Raw genomic sequence first — 20430 nt, 5'->3', positions numbered from 1 at the left:
ATTAAATAGCAAAAGCAATATTAAAACGATCCTTTGAGTAGAAAAGATAACTTGTTCGTAAATACACAAACTTTTAAAAAATATAGAATTTCCAAAACTTGAGATTTTGTAAGTTTTTACCTAACTTGTAATACAAGTGACAAGATTTCATGTTGTTTACAGTATTTAGTCCAACTATTGCACCAAATATCAGCTACATTACAATAGCTATATTGAAATAATGTTTCAGAACAGGCTCCATTAGCCATAAGTTCAGACATCCTGGTGACTTCGCACCTGTATATATACTCAGCATCAACCCACTTGCAACGCCCGGATAAATGTTCTAAGCTAATAAACAAAGTGTTGTCTCACGGTGGAACTTTTCTATGGTGGTTATCGAGCAAATGAGCCCCAGAGATTTTTAACTTCTGAAGACCCTAGTTTTAAATTCTTGGAGCTGCAGCAAATGCAAAGCAAGAAAGAAAATCAAGATATGAGAAACTTTAAAGAAGAGTACGGAAAACGTGTTGATAACAAATGGTTTATCCTACCTCCACCAATTGTAGCCTCAGGTAGCCGTTCAATGGAATATTGGTGCTTTGTAATGTACATAATTGGCACACCAGGGATCTGAAAATCGACCAATCTCATAAACCAAATCGCTAATATACGAGACATATCAATGTAGTAAATAGAATATTATAATTCTTAGTCCTGCACGTGAGTTGATCATACCTTACGGATTCTTCTCTTCAGGTCCCGATCACAGGTTGCAACAATGTAGCACTTATGCTGTTTCATTGGCCATGATGGCAATCAATTAGTTTGTTTGCCATAAAAAAACTCACAATGACATCAAATACAATTTGACAACAGCAAAATTCAGCTGATTATATTTTTACCTGTGTAACCCTGTCAACAAGACAGTCATCAGCATAAGTTCCTTTGTGTATGCAGGGAAGCCTTTCAAATCGAGGATCCTTGGCAATTCTGTTGATACAAGAAAGAAAAGCAAACAAAATTAACCACACATAGTATAGGAAACAAGCTAATTCAGGAATACATGATATTCTTCATACTGTAACACACTTGCCACAAAATAGATATTGGGTATTTTTGGGGGAGACCTTGGGGAGAAGTGAAAGTAAATGCTTTGAGCACTTGCGTTATTACTAATACTCATATTGCATTAATGTAGACAATCAGCTTAGGCTCACAAGCATTCTAGTACTCTCAACATCAGTGTAATAGCAGCATGAACTTAAAACTTCGAACAGAAGTTAATAATTTATACTACTATCCAAGATAAAGATACTTAAATTGGGTTAAAGAACATGCCTCAAAGCAACTCGGTATTTCTGACCTAACTTCTCAAGCTCTGCCATAACACAATCTGTAATGCAAGGAGTGCCTACAGCGAGGAAGATGAGACAAGTCATTAAACAAATACGCAACAGAGAAGTGTACAAATAAGTTGTGTAAAGAATGCTATAGCATAACCTACATTTTGCATACAAGCAGTCCATCATTGCTTTCTCCAAATCTAACTGCAACACATTTGGACAATCAATAAGAATAAGAGTCATAAGACAACAAACAGTCAGAACCTATAGTCTATCTATATTTAAAGAATCGATAAACTAATATCCCTATACATAGTCTAAGCGATTTAGGTAGATTTTATTCTTTTTTCCAGCACAGTAATGATACATGGAAAGGAGATGAGCAGAGAAGGATCGAGAAGGTTAAACGAATGAAGGCAGAAGAAGTTTCCGTTAGAGAAGGTAGTTAAACTGTTGTGCAGCAAGGTTGTTATATGTTGATCATATATGTAGTAAGATAGTTGTATATCAACTCTATAAAAGAGATCATGTACACTCATTGAGATGTTTTCTTCTTTTACAATTCTTCATTCTCATTTTCCCAAATCTGCAGTTACTTCTTCTTTTACATGTTAAGTATCGAACAGAAGCTCTCTAGCAACCATATATCACTTAACTTCTCCATCCCAATCAAAATTCAAGTACCAGATAAAGGAACATCACAGAATTTCAAACTCCATAAATATCTCACAATACTTGTAACCTTGTTCTCATCCACGAAGTGTATCATTCATGCAGGGGAAAATAAATTAATGAAATCTAGAAACTGGCAGCACTCACTTTATTTTGGATGGAGAAATTAATGAAGTTAGTATCCACCAATACTCGGTAAGGCGGCCCTAAAGCAGTATTGTGCTTGAAGTAAAGCGCTGATGAAACTTGCGGCCTGCATCAAATACCAATTTGATATCAAATTCAATACCAATATCTAAACTGGAGTAACTGACCCAGTATAATATGCGTAAACACGGTTACAACACAACAGTAGAATTCAAAATATGAAATTTAAGCTAGGAAATATGAAACTCACACATTACGGGGAAGTTTCTCCTTAGTCAAGTCTTTCCTGTTAGGGTTCAAGACGTCCTCCTTGTACCTGCAATAGCAATTAGAGGAATTGAAAATTAACAAAACATGATTTCACGAAAATATAGCTTTAACTGTGAATCGACGCGGGGGGATTTACTGTTTAATTGCTTTATGGGTGACGATTTTCTTCATGACAGCAAACTTAGGAGATTTCTTAGCTTTTCCCATCTTCTTCAGTTGTGATTTGCAGGCGCTGGCAGGAGATAAATTTGTCGTCGTAGTTTCCGAAAAGAAACCCTAACCCCTAAACCCCTAAATTTAGACGGAAATTGTGCTATAGACCAACTTACATGGGCCGAATGATTTTTTTTAAAATTAGGTGCCCATTAACCTATTTACTGTGTGGTAATTTTGTTATGTAAGATTCTATATTCATGAATATGTATGTAATACTACTTCATTACTAATATTCTATTGATTTAATGACAAAGTAAAGGGTTATTGATTTATAAAATCACAAAGTTCGAAATTATATAGATTCATGATTTTGTTATTTAATTAAAGTTCATGAAAAATACTAAATTAAGTTTAAAAAGTTAAAGTTTGTGGTATTATGAATAAATTCATGATTTTTGTTATTCAATAGATTCATGATTTTGTTATTTAATTAAAGTTCATGAAAAATACTAAATTAAGTTTAAAAAGTTAAAGTTTGTGGTATTATGAATAAATTCATGATTTTTGTTATTCAATTTTAAGTTTATAAAAAATACTCTCTCCGTCCCATTAATTATAAAATACTCCCTTCGTTCTATAGTAATGGAGGCGATTCTTTTCGGCACGGAGATTAAGAAAAATTGTGTTATGTGAATTAAGTAAATGGAGAATAAGGGCATCCGCATCGCAGACGCGATGCTGTCTCGTCTCGACGAGACAAGACATCTCGTCGTGCGACACGTGCCGGCGAGACCGGCCTCGAGCTGGAGGATGGCGTGACGCCCACTCGCCGGCCCGCGAGTGGGCGTCGGAATTATGACGTAATAATTTATTTTTTTTTTATAAATTCGAAAAATTCAAATTTAATAAAATAAATAAATAAATAAACGGTCAAATGACCGTTGCGTCAAACGGTCGAATTTTTAAATTTTTTTTTCTTTTCTTTTATTATTCTATAAATATACTCCATACTCCATTCACCATTTTACACACAAACACTACTCTCATTCCTCTTCCATTCACTACACTCATCTATTCCTTTCTCTCCAATTGTTGAAAAAATGTCCGGCGATGGAAACTCCAGCGGCGGCGGCTCCGGCAGGCGGCGCTCCGGCGGGTTCGACTTGAACTCGTTCGACGATTGGGCGAGCATGTACAACTTTTTGGGTACTCCCGGTTCGTCGCCGGGCACCCAAGCCTCGACCACTCCGCCGGCGTACCAAACACCACATTTTGATGTGGATGCATACTATCGTCCCTCCCCCCCAGAGGTACGGGCAATCGCCGGGATTATCCCAAATTCCGGAGAATTTTTTGCCGCCTGAACGCACTTTGCCCGACTGGCCAATAGGTGGAGGCTCCGGCTCCGGCAGGATCGGCCTCAGGATCGGCGTCAATGCCGAGGAGGAAGAGGGCGACCACGAGGTTGTGGGGGACGACAGCCGTCATCCATACAGCCAAAACGAGACGTTGGCTCTGTACGACGCTTGGATCAGCGTCTCGTACGATCCTGTCGTCGGGAATCAACAAACCAACAAGTGTTTTTGGAAAAAAGTCACCGAAGTTTACAACGCACGAAGGCCGAAGAACACCTTTGCCCGCAACGTGAAGATGCTCCGCAGTCATTGGGACCGATGCGACAAAGATGTCAAAAAAATTTGCGCGATATTCAGGGCAGAAGAGGCGAATTATCAAAGCGGAGCCAGTGGAGCCGACATTCTGAGAGCGGCGTTGCGGGTCTTCAAAGACGACGTCGGTAAAGATTTCAAGTTTGTCGATGTTTGGTCGCAAGTCCACCACCTTGAAAGGTGGGCTGGCGGTGTCGAGTCGGGCTCGAAACGCACGAAGCACACGGCGCGTGGCCACTACTCGTCTAGTGATGGCGGTGAAGGCAACACCTCACGTGAGGGCACGCCAACCGATACGCCAACCGATGATGCAGGGGGGTCTTCTTCCGGTGCACGACGTCGGCCGCAAGGGACCAAGGCGGCGAGAGCGAGGGGGAGAGGGAGAGGGAGGGGGAGGGGCCGCGGCGAATCAAGCCAGGCGGGCGAGGGCTCGGGCTCCGGCACGGGCACGGGCTACAACAGCCTAATGTCCATGTACCTGGTCGCCACGATGGCTGACACTTCAAAAATGAATCCTCGCCAATTTGAAGCCCATATGGACGGAATTGAGCATCTGAGAGCTCAACTTGGTATTCGGGATCGATCTAACTTGGGTGCACCGCCGACTTCGGGGGATGATTCGCCGGCGGAGTAGTTTTTATAGTTTAATTTAGAGTATTTTAATTATGTATTTTTTTATTTTTTAGGATTTTAAATTATGTATTTTTTTTTTTTAGGTTTTTAAATTGTAATTTTTATTTTATTTAATGAAGTGTGTTTTTATTAATTGAATTTGTTGGAATTAAAAATAAAAAATAGAATTGAATGAATAGTTAAGAGATGGTTAAGAGATGGAGGGATGCAGGTGTTGTCTCTTAGTTAAGAGATGAACTGAAAAGTACAGTGGGGCCCATGAATAGTAAAGAGATGAGACGGTTAAGAGACAAAAAATTTGAAATTTATTTAAAAAAATGTTTTTAAATAAAAAAAAATTTCCCACTTCCCAAAAAATTATATCCGTTTTCTACCCACTTTTAATTTACTTTTCAATTTTTTTCCCCCAAAATTCACATTTTTATCTATAAATACCCCCACTTCAACACAAAAAATAATCACATTCTCATCTATTCTATCATCATTCATCTACATTCTCTCATCTTTTTTCCTCATACTCTCTCATCTAAATTCCCACCACACTACACAATGTTCGGCTCCGGCAATCGCGGTTGGAACCACGATTGGTTCGACTCCGAGGCCGGATATAGTCCGGAAACCCAATTTACGGCCCCTCCTCAAACTCAAGGTTCGCAAGCTCCGGGTGGCTACCGTCCTTACCCGTTGCAGGACCTAACGCTTTCGGGTTCGGGTGGGCACCCGAACCCACCCGAACCCGGATCGGGAGGGAGCAGGAGCTCTACTCCTACTCCTACTTCCACATCCTACTCCTCCTCGTTTCGTGGCACCCGCACCCCGTACACTCCAGTGTGAGATGATGGCGATGTTCAAAGCCTACTTGGCAGTCTCCGAAGATTCGGACGTCGGCACGAACCAAACCGGGATACGTATTGGTGGCGCATCACTCGCCTCTACAATGAAACCCGGCCGGCGGGAACCATCTATCGCAATGATAGTATGGTTCGCAATTGCATCTACAGATGCAACGAGGCAATCGGGAAGTTCCAAGGGATTTACCTCCAGGAAGAACGGTCGGCGGGGAGCGGCACGAACGAGCCGGACATCATCACTTGCCGCCTTGGCGGCATACCAACGGGAGGAGTTCAAACCGTTCAAGTACCTCGATTGTTGGCGGGAGGGACGCCAACATCCGAAGTTAGGGGCGGCATAGCGGCATCCTCCTCCAGCTCCTCCAAAGCAAACGGTCCAGGTCGGTTGCCCTATCCGACGACGTCTCCGATGATGTGGCTACCCAGCTTGCCGGAGCTAACTTAGGTAGCCCCGACGCTGGCCCGAGCAGTTCCCGGCCGCAAGGAAGGAAGAAGGCGGCGGCCAACCGCCCCCGCCGTCGTCGCCCCCACCCCGGCCCCCGGCCCCGCTCCCTTTGTGCCTCCTCCACCCCCGAACAACACGTTGTGGGCCATCATGAGTCAACTCTATATGAACGATACGTCTCGGATGACTCCGGATCAACTTGCAACACATGAGCAAATGATCCGGGGTCTCAAGAGGCAATTGGGGATAGAGGACTAGTCTTCCACGTGTGTAATTTTTAATTTGTAGGATTTTAATTATGTATTTTTTATTTTCTAGGATTTTAATTATGTATTTTTATTTTTTAGTATTTTAATTATGTAATTTTTATTTTTTATTTTTAATGTATTTTTATAATGTAGAAATGTTTTTAATAATTGAAGTATTTAAATTGAATAATAGAATGGTGGGACCCTTGAGTTTGTCCTTAGCTAAGAGCACGGATGTGGGTGTTGTGCTCTTAGCTAAAGACAAGGAGTAAAAGTGGATTCGGGCCTACCTCCGTACTCTTAGCTAAGAGTACGGATGGGGATGCTCTAATATTGTGAACTTGTTCATGGGTGCTAATTGCTAAATTTCCATTTGCTAGCTTGGGTGGCAATTTTTAGCCCACGTGGCTTGTTCTCCACTTTTTATTAATATTAATAAAAATTATGCATTTTTATTTTAGAAACATTTTTTTCTTCAATAAGATGGAGTTTATTATCCACTAATAATATTTCAATTATATTTTTCTTCCTGCGACTTTTTTACTTTACCAAATTCTGTAAGCACCTTTCACAAGTTCATAGTATTATTTTAGAAGGATGGAGGAAGTATATATAACAAATAATTTAAATAAGAGAATAAGTAGAGTTAATTGGTCTCTAAAATCACCTACTTTAATCCGATTAAATAGTTTCCATGCACTTAAAAATTTTGACACTTAATTTAATATTTCCCATTAAATTTTCGACACAAAAAGTGTGAACTTATTGGAAATTCCCCACAAGTTGATAATTTTGTGAGAAATTTCCTATAAATCCTAAGTTGATCGTCTTTACAATCAAATTTAAAATTTATAAAAAATACTATCAAATTTCGATCAAAATTTATAACTTTATGGATCAATACTTCTCGCACAATTTCTTATCTATTTTACACATTTAAGTCTGGTGTAGTGGTGTTTATGGACTTCTTCGGTATAAGTTCTTGAATTTCTTTTTCCTTTACCCTTTTGCTTTATGTTTTGAGATAAAAGACAGAAATGTAACTGAGTAAACAAGAAAGCGAATGCATAAAAAGTTAATTTAGAATAATTCTTAATCTAAGAATAAAGAATCAATTTAGATGATTAGATTAGAAAATACGTGTAGATCAGTTAAAACAGAATTAAACTCGAATATTCATGCTCACATCCTGGATCGATGTTGACATGTCATCTAATCCAAGTGAGTTGTGTCGACAACATCAAATAGACATGTGGTGGATCACCGCGTGTTTATAGATGTCAATTATAGAGAAAAAGAGATAAATTCAAGAAAAGGAAGCCTTCTTCTCCCAACAAACTCTCTAATAATTCGGTACATACACACACTCAAACCACCGAGATCTCGGTCGTTTCTCCTAGCCGCCGGGGCACCTGCATGCATCCGTCGTGGCGTCTATAACCGGCCATCTTCCCCCGTATCTTCTCCTATCTTCTTCGTCATTTTGAGATCAAAGATTGAACACCCAATTCTTGTGGAAATAGGTAAGAATTTTATCTTTATATGGTTGATGGGTATCCTAGATTTATATACATATGAATGAATTGTGGGAATTTCAACATAGGATTGAACATATTCATGTCTCATGTTGTTTTGCCGATTTCAATTGGCCAAAGCCATGAAAGTACAAGCCCGAACTCACGTTAGTATAATAGCTTTAGGCTAAACCTTCACGGTTTTGCTTTAGAGAGACTCCTCAAAAAACCTTATACTAATGTAGTTGGCCAGCCCATGTGTATTGTTTGCAACTCTACTTATTCTCGGATATAGGATATGGTTTGCACACCTCATCGATATATTGTTATTTTTTTTAAGCTTTTGGAGTTGAATGAGTTTTAAGTTGATCAACTCAATGGCCTTGAATTTTGAATGTTATACACTTTTTTGCAAGTGAATTGACCTATGGTATATGTTCAATTCCTTTCCTTATTATAGTTAATAAGGATAATAGGACCTAAACATAGGATTGAAAATGTGTATGTCTCATGTTGTGGTCACGTAATATGGCTAATAGTATGTGTCAAACTTACTTGGCCAAAGCTAGTTAACACATGAATGTATTAGTTGTTATATGAAATCCGATTCCAGCAACCTTTTTTTTATAATTAATGAGATGAACCTCATTGATATAATGATATTGATATATTGCTTCACTTATTTGAACTAATAGTAGAACCAATATTCTTTGGTGTTTTTGTTAATTAAGTGGACTCTTATTGATATAAGTATTATCTTTTGGGTGGGTTTAGGAAAACTTTAATTATACTCATTTTGGGAATTTGAAACTAGAAACTTGCAACACAAACATGTTGCATATTAGCTAGAAACATATTGATAGGCTTTGGTTATGCAGATGCTGTTTATTTTACATATAATAGTGAGTTAGTTGTAATGGGTTGTTAGAAATAAATGTAAATATTACAATAAAAGTGTGATCAAAGGTCAAAAAGCCCGTCTAGCTCAGTTGGTAGAGCGCAAGGCTCTTAACCTTGTGGTCGTGGGTCGAGCCCCACGGTGGGCGAGTTGTTTTTTTTATAACATTGTATAAGCTTTTGGATTGGAAAGTAGCATGTTTGGTTTCATTCTATGGTTTCTTTAAGGTTTTGGAATGTGTGTAGAGAACATCGAGATATATCTTGTTTTGTCTTATTGATAGCAAGTGAAAAAAATAAATAGTAATTTACAATTGTCAATAACTATATAACATTGGTAATTATATTATGGAACATTTTTCTTAAACATTTTTATAAGCTTTTGGAAAGTAGCATGTTTGGGTTCTTTCTATGGTTTCTTTAAGGTTTTGGAATGTGTGTAGAGAACATTGAGCATATATCTTGTTTCGTCTTGTTGATAGCAAGTGAAATATGTTAAAATAAAAAATAAAGAGTAATTTACAAATTACAATTGTCAATAACTATATAAGCATTGGTAATTAAGTTATGAAACATGATGTTCAAGGTGATCATGGTCTTAATGATAGCCAAGGACAGGAGAAGTTGTGAAAGTGAGACGTTCATTATAATTGAGACATTTAGACGTACAAAGTAGGTTCTGTACCCAAAATCGATTTTCTTAATTGAGTATTGCTTATAAAATATAATATGATAATAATGTGCATATTGTCTGAGAATTAAAGGTTAATATATGTGTTAGTAATAATTAATATCATTATTTAAAGAGTGAACCGTAAAATAAGGACATGTGTATGTGTATGCCCATTCGAACTCCACATGTACTTACGTTTAAAAGATACCCTCACAAGTATCTATATGTAAGTATAATATCATTTCAAATACTTTTTCTTCTATTTCAAGTCTTTTATGCCCTTTTTTCATTCTCTTTTAACCATATGCCACTCAAGGCATTTTATTCTAATTCCTGCAGGCTCCTGTCACTTTTTTAATTCTTATGACTCTCTTCAATTGAAAAGAAGAGCAGTTGGTCATTAGTATCAAAGCTGATGCAGACGAGAAAATAATAAGGATCGAATGTAATGTAATCTTCATCACTTCAGGGGCGATTTTGACATTTCGTTTAAATTTGAGGATCGAAATGCAAAGATAGACGTGTTGCATTCAGCGAGGGAGAAGGGTAAAAGATTGAAATGCGAAAGATTGTAGTATAATTAAACAATCTTTAATGAAGAAGTGTAACAAGAAGGGAAAAAAGACATGAATTTTATTAATCCCGGATTCGAAATTCTAGGAATATTATCTCTTCCCAGAATTACAAACAAGATAAGATTCACTCCATTCAGCTATCTTCCACGATAAACTGAAATACACAGATTGAAAAATAATAAAAACAAGTAGCACGCATTTGCTCATCTTTGTTATACGACGCCACGCATAAGTCATAACTGCATGCTCAAGATTGGATTCGTCCCTTGCCCTTACTGCTAAGCGAGATATGGATTCTTGGGTCCTTATGACAGATGTTTGAGTTGTAAAGAATGAAGTTGTTCGATCCCTGCGCTGCTGCACATTGAAGTTGAAGTATCCCCAAATACTAAGAGTACTCCCAATGCTCTCCCTAAAAACTCCCTTATTTCTCCCTAACTTCTGCCACATCAGCACCAAAATTTATCCCCAGGGCACTTTAGCCAATTTTTAGCCAACCTGCTCCAATGGTTTCTCCCTTATTTCTCCCTAACTCAACATTTCATTTTTACATCATCATTTTTAATATTATTTAATTTTCCCTACAAATGTGTTTAATAAATAGATTTATAAATGAACAATTCGTCGTTGTATTAATCATTGGAAAATATAATACAACGAGAAAAAAAAGCTACAAATAAAAAACCATAAAAAACAAGGATTTAAAAAACTAAGAAGGAGGAGCGTCCGGCGAGAGGCCCATCTTGATCTTCATATTTTGGATGGTCGACCAGAGGGACTAGCTTCTCTTCACGGGTGCGCCGCCGGTGAAGTACAGCGTGTAAAACTGCGCCAGAGTGGCGGCATTGGAAGAGAACGTGGCTTGTTGTAAGAACGGGGATTCCGACAGGACATCTGACGATGTGCCCTTCCCCTTCCGCCTCCCCTAAAAAAAAAAAAAAAAAAACGCCGAAAATACGCCGAACGCGCCTACAGTGGCCGGCGTTCACTCGGCGATAAATCGGCGTTTTTTCGGGAACCGGCGTTAATTCGGTAGAATTAACGCCGGAAAAACGCCGACTTCTCCCCATTGCCGGCGAAAACTCGGCGATACCCGGCGTTAAATCGCCGGTTTTTATTGCCGAGTGCATTGGGAGTGCTCTAATACAAAGACTAAAATGCAATGCCCTCTAGGGGCAGGGATCCCACAGCAGGGGCTTTGCCAAGATATATACACACAAATAATTATTTTATAATAAAATAAATTAATATTTTAGTAATAAAATTTAATAATATAACAATTGATTGAGTCTAACAACATCCTCTATTGTGCCATCTACCACAGCAGGGGATCCAAATCTGCCCTCTAGTGGCATAATGGTTAAAAAAAGGACAAGAAGGTATAAAAGACTCAGTGATAACTTACTCGAAATCTGATTGTACCTATACCAAATCCTTGTGAGGATATTTTTCTGATAATTTTATTTTACTTTTTTGTTAATCATTTTTATGCCTTTTTTTTTTAATGGGTTTGATTTTTTTGGTATATTTATTTAGCAATTTAGAAATTTCGTCTATTTAATTTTACAAAGTTAAATTATGTATTTTATGAATCTGGATGATGTAATTTAGAAATTTAAATTATGAATATTTTAGGTATTTTATTTTGAAATGAGGCTATTTTTATTGCATGCAACCAAGATTCATTTTTTTGTGTCACACTGCTTAAAAGGCCCACTTAATTTCAATGGCCTAAAACGATAGTGACACTGTGTGCAGGGTGCACCACCCTAAATATCTTCCATTTATTCAAGCCAAGGTTTATTACTTAAATCCTTTTTTATATAGGAGTATTAAAATTACAGATATTTAGTACTCGTATATTTTAGAACAAATTTATAGAATCTGATCCAAATAGGCCAATATTAAAGAAGTTGACTAATCACGTGAATGTCGAGATTAGAGGAGTCGTGATTTTTCTCCGTTTATAACCACTGGGCCATTGGCCAAGGAATGTGGTGAAAACAAGGCCGCCTTCATATTAGCTATCAACCTATCACTATATTTGTTGAAACTTGAAAAATCAATTTTCAATTCATAATCATAAATTTCAAATTATCCGAAATCACAATACCTATCCAATAATTATTCTATTTCCTCCTTTTCCAGCAATGAATCTCCACTTCAATCCAACAAATTCTCTATTGATCGCCAAATGCCAGCTGTAAACCATAAATAAATTTCAAACTTCAATCCATTGATTCTCAACCCTCAAATTTCCCCCCAATTCCGCGGTATGACGCTCCTCATTCATTCGCCGGGAATTTCATTGTTCACCGGAAGTGGACAGCCTGGAAGAATCACTCCGGCAATCAGAAGAAGAAACCTCAAATTTTCCGTCTGTTCGGGCGTTAAGGATTTAGAGAAGAAAGAGGCTTCGGAATTAAGGAGGGGCGGCGGATACGAGGATTGCTTGCTGTGGCTGTACGGGCAGGTGAAGCAGGACGAGACGGTGTCGTTCTCGGTGAGCGAGACCAAGGACGAGGAAGGGAGGAAGCAGGATTATTATGTGAATGCGGGTTACGCGATTCGAACTATCCGAGAAGAGTTTCCGGAGCTTTTCTACCGAGAGCTAAGCTTTGATATATACAGGTATATATGAGTTAATTGATTTTCCTTTTTTCAGTGTAGTATTCTAGTTATAGCATTTAGATCGCGGATTACTATGTGTTATAGTTTATGATTCTGGTGCAAGTGTAATGTGAATGATTGTGTAAATGTAATTGTTTGTGAACAATTATTTACTGATTCAGTTGTTGCTAGTTTTGAATAACAATGAATTGATCATGTAGCTCAGCTCTCCATGAAAAATTTGTGATTCGAGATGATTCTTGATGAGAAACAATGAAAGAGAAAGGATTAAGAATTGTTTTGATGCATTCTTCCTGCAAAACTTATTAGCAGGGTTGAGTGCTGTAGTGATGTTGGAGTCGGTTGATTCAGCAACTTAAATAAAGGGTTTGATGTTATACTATAACTTATATTGAGTGAAGGCTTGAGTCATGTACACTCATTAAAATAACATGCATACTTGTAGGTGTTCGTTTTTTTGGACAATGCTCAGCTAGTAATGATCAACATCTTCTATTGATTATATTCATTCGCAACTGTATATGCTATACAAAATAGATAGCTCTTGTGGCAGTTCCTGGTACTGATCCATCAAATTCATAAGATTAATTTATTAGCAAAATAATATAAGGTCATGAAACGTTTATGCTTCTACCGTACCATTGCTGCAGTTCAAATTGTTCTCACTTTCTCCCAACAAAGTGTTTGGAAGACTACTTTATGCACATTAGTTTAAGTTTGATTGTGTGATTTATGTTCAACATGGTTGTTTCTGAGGTGACATAATCATTTGAAAATGAACAACATAGGGAAAACTTGATGTTCAATATCTTTTGGTTTGTCTCCTTTGAGGAATGAAGATTTTTCCACAGATGACAGATGGAATTCTTTAATCTTCGGTTTCTAATTACAGTATGTCTTAATATAGGGATGACATTGTCTTCAAGGATCCCCTCAACACCTTTTCTGGCATTGAGAATTACAAGTCGATCTTTTGGGCTCTAAGACTTAACGGAAGGATTTTCTTCAAGGCCCTGTGGGTCGACATTGTAAGCGTATGGCAGCCTGTGGAGAACCTGATAATGGTCCGTTGGACTGTCCATGGCATCCCACGAGTACCATGGGAGAGTCATAGCAGATTTGATGGTACCTCAGAGTACAAGCTTGATACGGACGGGAAGATCTATAAGCACAAAGTTCACAACATTGCCTTGAACGGACCTCAGAAGTTTCAAGTAATTGGTGTGGAGCAGTTGATTCAATCAATAGGTTGCCCCTCCACCCCAAAGCCTACTTATTTTAAACTCCTATCTCCTTCAAATACAAATATTGTGCCCCATGTGAAATTGTCTGCTGTTAAATGCTACTTAGCTTCTCTTCTAACCAGACTTAAATCTGAGGTCAAGTCATGATGCACGCTACCCAGTACCCTCTGGTCCGAGCATTGCAACTGGGGGGTGCTTGTTTGATGCGTGTTCTTCAAGATTTTCTCCTCGTCAATATTGAATTTTGTGGAACTGCACATTGTAAATACTAAATAGGGACTTGAGTTAGTGCAGTGTAATTGTATTATCTGTATAGCGTTCACCCTCAAGTATATAATGACTACCTACCAGTGTGTTTTGCCAAAGTTTGTAGTACTAGTTTCCGAGCTTGGAGAATTGTATCTCAGGGTAGTATCATTTTCCTCAGATTCTGGATATAAGTCTGTTTGCACGTTGTTTTTTCACTTCCAGAGGTCATAGATGATCAACTGAAATGGTGAAGAAGAATACGATATTGGTAATTTTAAAATTGGATACACATTGACAAGCAGACTGCCAACTGAGAAATTCGATATTGCGATTTTGATCTGGTGACATTTTTTGAAAAATGTTTTTTCTATGCATATCTTGAAGATTGGCATAGTTTGCAAAGTTAAAAGTCTCCCTATATCCCAAAAGTGTTTTAAGAGTCCCACTTTTTGTTGTCAAATGATAAAGAGTGTGGGGAGTATTAAACATTCATCTTATAAACCTTACTTTTCTCCTAATTGTGAACAGATAATGCAGTAGATTTATTAGTTGTTTATCAGAGAATAGCACTGAAATGGAGTACTACTCATGTGAACTGTGGTAGCTCACAAATCAAGTTCTAGGATATAAATATTGTCTGCACAATCTTACGGACTCATAAAACTTTTAGCTTTTAGTTATTGCCAAAACTCTAGGCAAAGATTTGCATCTGGGAATGCAACTTCCATAATAGGTTGACAGAAAACAGACAAACACATAAACATCTATTGTGAAAGCTAGAAAACAGACAGAGACAAAACAGTCACAATTTATGTCAGCAGCTACAGTTTCACTTAATCTAGTTTATACAGCAACTATGTTATCTTTCATGTGTTCAAGAATGGAAATTATGGCTATGATAGGTTATTTCAGATAGTCATCAAACTCATTCTTGTAAAGCATGTTCAAACATGCAAATTCAGAAACACAAACACTAAAATTGGCCATGAACGCAAAATGTAACGCAAAACGCAGTCAGATACTGAACTTCCACACCAATTTACGCTGAGTTTCATGCTAACGTTGAGTATAATAGTTTATATATGTAAACTGGTTTAGCACTGAAATACTACCCATGTGAAGTGGGAGTTTATAAATGTCGTCTCCGCAACAGACAATACATAATCTGCCAATATTAGATAAAAAAAAAGGATTAATCTTTGATAACTGCCAAAACTATAGTCGAAGATTTGATTGAACTTCCAGAATAGGTTGACAGAGAGCAGACAAAAACCTGAAATACATGCACAAACATATATTGTCAAAACTTAAAACAGACAACACAGATACAGTCACAATTCATGTCAGCAACCACAGTCTCACCGTTCATCTACGTTCATCGATATAGCAACATTAATAATCTCTCACAAAATTGACTCCACGAAAAAATGCCTATAAAATGCAGCAAAAGCTAATCTCATTTCACAAACAACACATTGTTTTCTTTAGTAAATTATGGATTTCAAGAAATCCGTTTCACTATTATTGGTGCTGGTGGTGCTAGTGGTGGGATCCGAAGCCGGAGGAATTTCAATATACTGGGGGCAGAACGGGAACGAAGGCACACTAGCTGCCACATGTGCCAAAGGCAACTTCGAATACGTGATCATAGCCTTCCTCTCCTCCTTCGGCAACAACCAGAAGCCGATGCTCAACCTAGCCGGCCACTGCGACCCCTACACCCAAGGCAGCTGCACCGTGCTCACCTCCAACATCACCTCGTGCCAGAGGATGGGCGTCAAAGTGCTCCTCTCCATAGGAGGAGGCGCAGGCGGATACACCCTCACCTCCTCCCAGGAGGCGACCCAGCTCGCCTCCTACCTATGGGACAACTTCCTGGGCGGGAGCTCACCCTCCCGCCCACTAGGTCCCGCTGTCCTGGATGGGGTGGACTTTGACATTGAGGGCGGGACGAGCCACCACTGGGATGAGCTGGCACGGGCACTTTACAGCCACGGAAAGGGGAGCAAGAAGAAGGTCTACTTGACCGCTGCTCCTCAGTGCCCGTACCCGGATGCTTGGGTCGGGGGAGCCTTGCAGACGGGTTTATTCGACTGCGTGTGGGTGCAGTTCTACAACAATCCACCCTGCCAGTACAGTGGTGATCTTGTGGGATCATGGAAGGTTTGGACTTCGTCTGTCCATGCAACGAAGATATTCTTGGGGCTGCCGGCTGCACCGGCTGCAGCTGGGAGTGGCTTCATTCCGGTGGCGGATCTGAAAGCGAAGGTGCTCCCTGCAATCAAGGGCTCTAGCAAGTATGGAGGTGTTATGCTGTGGTCTAAATACTATGATGATCAAACTGGCTACAGCTCTGCCATTAAAAGCTATGTTTAGATATTTGAAACCTCTGTTTTTCATGTAATAAAAGGAGACTCAGATCTGTGTGTGTGTGTGTGTGTTTTATCATGTGAATTTAATATATTTTCGGAAAACAAAAGCGTCTGAAACAGAATAGAACGTACACATTATGCACATCAAGATCAAGAATATCACCTTCTTTCGTAAATCATGAAGTAATATGGGGTATATATCAGTGGCAGATTCAAGATTTTTGATTCGGGGTTGCGACTAATAATTACATGAACTTTGCTGTTGTATTTATCTAAATTTTCTTTCTCAACTTGTAACTAGAGTATTTTATTTTGATTCGACCATGTTGGTTTGTTACTATAATTTCATTTTTTGTAATATTTTGGCTGCTTGATGGTTGTAGATGTAGATTGCAGTATGAACATATGAGTTGATTACGTAATAATGTATTCATGGACAGCTAACCTTCCCCTTAACGGGCCGTTAAGTACCTGATTTACCTCATCGGGCCCTTGCCCATTCAACCTTTTGCCCCAATGTATTTGTGAGTTGGATAGATCATAGGTCTGGTCAAATTGTAAATAAGCTGACAATGTGTGGATGAACGATAATTTTATAAAAATGAAAAATAAATTACTCCATTTGTGATTGGACTGGCAGCTTGAACAGTTGAACACCATTAGACATAAGATCTCATTTATGTCTAATCGACCCCTACTTTTCCAAATATTGTGCAAGTAGACTTTCACATTATTGAAAGGTGAATATAGCATAAGTGAAATTCGATCAAGAATATGCCATTTTACCACTTCTATATCATTTCATAGTTGGAGAAACTAACAAAAGGGTGACAAAGCAAACACTAAAAAAGTGTCTCCATTTGACCATTTTGATAAAGTGAATCCATGCACTAACATTGCTTGCTTACTTCAGAATGCAAATTTGTATACCTAAAAGAAATGAAAAATCTTAAAGTCGACATCATTAAAAGGCACAAATGTCTGGAAAATAATTAGGGAAATGAGCACACAGCCTTTAGTTTATGTTGGTGAAAATCAAAATTTGGGATCTCTACCACATGTCCAATTTTTTTTTTTTACTTTTTGTCTTGTATATTTAAACTTTTTTGGCTCTCCTTTGCGTTACGTCCCCACATATTGGGATACTTGTCTGCTACTTTTGTTCTTTTTATATACACTAGTTTAATTTTTGATAAATTTGTCAATCTAGTGAATACAACAGAACAATCACAAGTATTGGCAGTCTATGTGCGTCGATTCCAACTAAAAAAAATCGTCGTGGATGCTAGATTTTATTCGTTTTAGTAGAACTTAAAGCAATAGCATACAAAATAAAATGAATCCGAACTTAGAGTATCTCCAACTATTTACACAAAATTCAAGCTTATTTTAGTGTTAAATGTTAAATTAAATAGTGCTTTAATTTTCAACTATATACATCAAACTCAAACTTAAAAGTATATTCTCTACTCACTTCTTATATCGACAAAATTTGAAAAAGTAATTTAGATTTGTTTTAGTGTAAACCCAAAAATGATACTATCTTGTTCAAAACCCAACTTATGGTGATGGTGCTATAAAACTTAGTTAAAATTTCACACAACCATTTTAAGTCCGGTGCCCTCAGCCCACCCCTCGGCCTTAATATGCTCTAAAAAGGTTTTCTTTAAGAGGATCAATAATTGTTTCATATCTATCCTACGGTGACTTTAGATGGAAATCGTCTTATCCACTGAGTTACGCTTTATCATCATTTATTTTAAAGTACTATAGTAGAAGATATTGATTTGCTCTCACAAGGGTCATTTTTAAAATTCAAGTTCACATTAACTCTTTGCATATAATCAAATAAAATTTTTTACAAAATGTATTTATATTCTTTTCATATAGAACTAAAATTGAAATGAGCATAGCGCTTGAGATTAATAACATTTGAATGACATCACTGATTTAAATTGGTCAAATTAATTAATATTAAAAGAATATATACTAGTATATGCTATTATCATTTATAAATCACAATATAAATAATTTATCATCGAATTTCAAGAGTGGACATGCCAGCGAAAGATATACAGTACTACATGTTTATATAAGAATATCAATTAGCATCACTTATATATGACGTGTACCAGCGTAAGTTTTGTGATGGATATCAAAAGCTTGTTTAAATGTTTGAAGACGGTGAATGTCACTGTCTCAAGCATGGTCCATGCCTTATTCAGCTGGCAACTATCCTTCTGAAAAATAAATACTGAATCAGGGAACATCTTTTTTTTCCACGAATTTTGCCAAAATATCATTTTAGGTCTGTGAACTTTGAAAATATCATTTCAGGTTCATCAACTATGAGTTAATATTATTTGAAGTACTTTTTTACTATTTCTAATTTTTTCTGGACAAAAATACCCTTGATACCTTAAAGGGTATATATTTTTAATAAACTTATCCTATACTCATATTTTTTATAAATATCTTTACTATATATTTTTAATGAATTTTCTAAATATAATTTGACCTTCAATATTATCACTTAATTTTGTGACATGCAAGAAAAGATCCTTATTAAATTTTTTATTATTAAAAAAAAATTCTTTATTCAATTTTAAAATTCTTTAATATAAAAAATTGAAGAAGCAATTTTACTTGCATGTTACATAATTAAGTGATAATATTGAAGGTCAAATTATATTTAGAAAATTCATCAAAAATATATTGTAAAGAGATTTATAAAAAATATGAGTATATGATAAGTTTATTAAAAATATACCCTTTAAGGTATCGAGGGTATTTTCGTCCAGAAAAATTTGGAAATAGTAAAAAAGTACTCCCTCCGTCCACCATTAAGAGTCCCAATGGCACGGGTTTTAAGAAATGTTAAGAAAAGTAGATGGAAAATAGTTAGTGGAATAGGGGTCCCACTTGTAAATATTAGTTTTAAATGAAATGCGAGTGGAGTGAGTTAGTGGAAGGTGGAACCTTATTACCATTTATGGTAAAAGTGAACCGGGACTCTTATTCGCGGACGGACTAAAATGGAAAAAACGGGACTCCTATTCACGGACGGAGGGAGTACTTCAAATGATATTAACCCATAGTTGATGGACCTGAAATGATATTTTCAAAGTTCACGGACCTAAAATGATACTTTGACAAAGTTCACGGACCTAATAATGAGTTTGTCCTTACGGTATAATATACTAGTGACAAAAATCAAGTACTTTCTCCGTTAAAAAAAAAATAAGGACATTTGGGATGACACGGAAATTAATGTATAATTGGTAAAGTAAGAGAGATGAAAAGAAAGATAGTTAAAATAGTGTTAGTGGATAGTGAGATCCATATTATTATTAGTGTTTAGTGATGGGTCCTAGTGGTAGAAGTTGAAAATAAATTGACGTATATGTGTAATAAGTTTGGGGAGTACTACTGTTTAATTATTTTGTTGAGATTATGATATTTTTTCGAGGACCCATACGTGTTTACAATCAATTTTAGGCCTTCAGGCTTGTTATTGTAAGTTGTAACGATTATCATTTTTCAGGTTGTTCTCTATCTATTCCAAATGCATTAATTCGACAGACTTATATACTCCTACTATATTTTTACACTGCAACCACTTTATATTGTTAATTACATCCAACACATGCTTTCTATGGTCCACTCACTAAGGTTGCCTCTTTCAGTCATATCATAAGCTTTATATATGTTCTTTAGGACAAACTCATGTGAAAAGAAAAAAAAAAAATCTTTCGAAATGACTTAATTGCGTGATTTTGTTCGTTGCGGACCACTTTCAGAAAACCTAATACTCCTACTACTAATTAATTAGATTAGAGGTAACCTATAAAATCACGAAAT

At 37.1% G+C, this 20430-nt stretch overlaps 3 protein-coding genes and 1 non-coding gene across 5 annotated transcripts; 3 read left to right on the top strand and 1 right to left on the bottom strand.

Moving 5' to 3' along the window:
* Positions 1 to 71: 71 nt before the first annotated feature.
* LOC125219492 (rRNA-processing protein FCF1 homolog) lies at positions 72 to 2721 on the bottom strand. Of its 2 annotated transcripts, XR_007176134.1 has the most exons (10): positions 2551 to 2721; positions 2395 to 2460; positions 2145 to 2250; positions 1487 to 1529; positions 1321 to 1393; positions 885 to 972; positions 718 to 774; positions 534 to 612; positions 355 to 439; positions 72 to 276 (listed from the first exon to the last, which is right to left on the bottom strand). XR_007176134.1 is itself a non-coding variant. In XM_048121480.1 (9 exons), exons 1-9 carry the CDS (start codon positions 2619 to 2621, stop codon positions 426 to 428), a joined length of 597 nt encoding a protein of 198 aa, XP_047977437.1. In that variant the 5' UTR covers positions 2622 to 2721; the 3' UTR covers positions 72 to 425. The 2 variants fall into 2 exon arrangements, 1 of the variants encoding a protein (XP_047977437.1); XM_048121480.1 differs by having other exon boundaries at positions 72 to 439.
* Positions 2722 to 7719: 4998 nt separating this feature from the next.
* LOC125223867 lies at positions 7720 to 14374 on the top strand. The gene is made up of 3 exons (XM_048127178.1): positions 7720 to 7937; positions 12222 to 12704; positions 13612 to 14374. Exons 2-3 carry the CDS (start codon positions 12349 to 12351, stop codon positions 14093 to 14095), a joined length of 840 nt encoding a protein of 279 aa, XP_047983135.1. The 5' UTR covers positions 7720 to 7937; positions 12222 to 12348; the 3' UTR covers positions 14096 to 14374.
* On the top strand, positions 8903 to 8974 carry TRNAK-CUU. The gene has a single exon. It is a non-coding gene; the product is annotated as a tRNA-Lys (tRNA).
* A 1089-nt stretch (positions 14375 to 15463) lies between the features above and the next one.
* LOC125224404 (acidic endochitinase-like) lies at positions 15464 to 16619 on the top strand. Its single transcript, XM_048127800.1, has one exon. It carries the CDS (start codon positions 15692 to 15694, stop codon positions 16571 to 16573), a length of 882 nt encoding a protein of 293 aa, XP_047983757.1. The 5' UTR covers positions 15464 to 15691; the 3' UTR covers positions 16574 to 16619.
* The last annotated feature ends 3811 nt before the right edge of the window (positions 16620 to 20430 follow it).

This window comes from Salvia hispanica, chromosome 4, assembly GCF_023119035.1.
Source record: "Salvia hispanica cultivar TCC Black 2014 chromosome 4, UniMelb_Shisp_WGS_1.0, whole genome shotgun sequence".
NCBI classification, from domain to species: Eukaryota; Viridiplantae; Streptophyta; class Magnoliopsida; order Lamiales; family Lamiaceae; genus Salvia; species Salvia hispanica.
This window is presented reverse-complemented; position numbering and strand designations above follow the sequence as displayed.

Coding starts and splice junctions, on each gene's coding strand:
- LOC125219492 (XM_048121480.1), bottom strand. CDS start 2,621: ATGGGAAAAGCTAAGAAATCTCCTAAGTTTGCTGTCATGAAGAAAATC. Junction 2,461..2,550: donor ACCCATAAAGCAATTAAACA/GTAAATCCCCCC, acceptor TTGCTATTGCAG/GTACAAGGAGGACGTCTTGA. Junction 775..884: donor TTGTTGACAGGGTTACACAG/GTAAAAATATAA, acceptor CCAATGAAACAG/CATAAGTGCTACATTGTTGC.
- LOC125224404 (XM_048127800.1), top strand. CDS start 15,692: ATGGATTTCAAGAAATCCGTTTCACTATTATTGGTGCTGGTGGTGCTA.
- LOC125223867 (XM_048127178.1), top strand. CDS start 12,349: ATGACGCTCCTCATTCATTCGCCGGGAATTTCATTGTTCACCGGAAGT. Junction 12,705..13,611: donor CTAAGCTTTGATATATACAG/GTATATATGAGT, acceptor GTCTTAATATAG/GGATGACATTGTCTTCAAGG.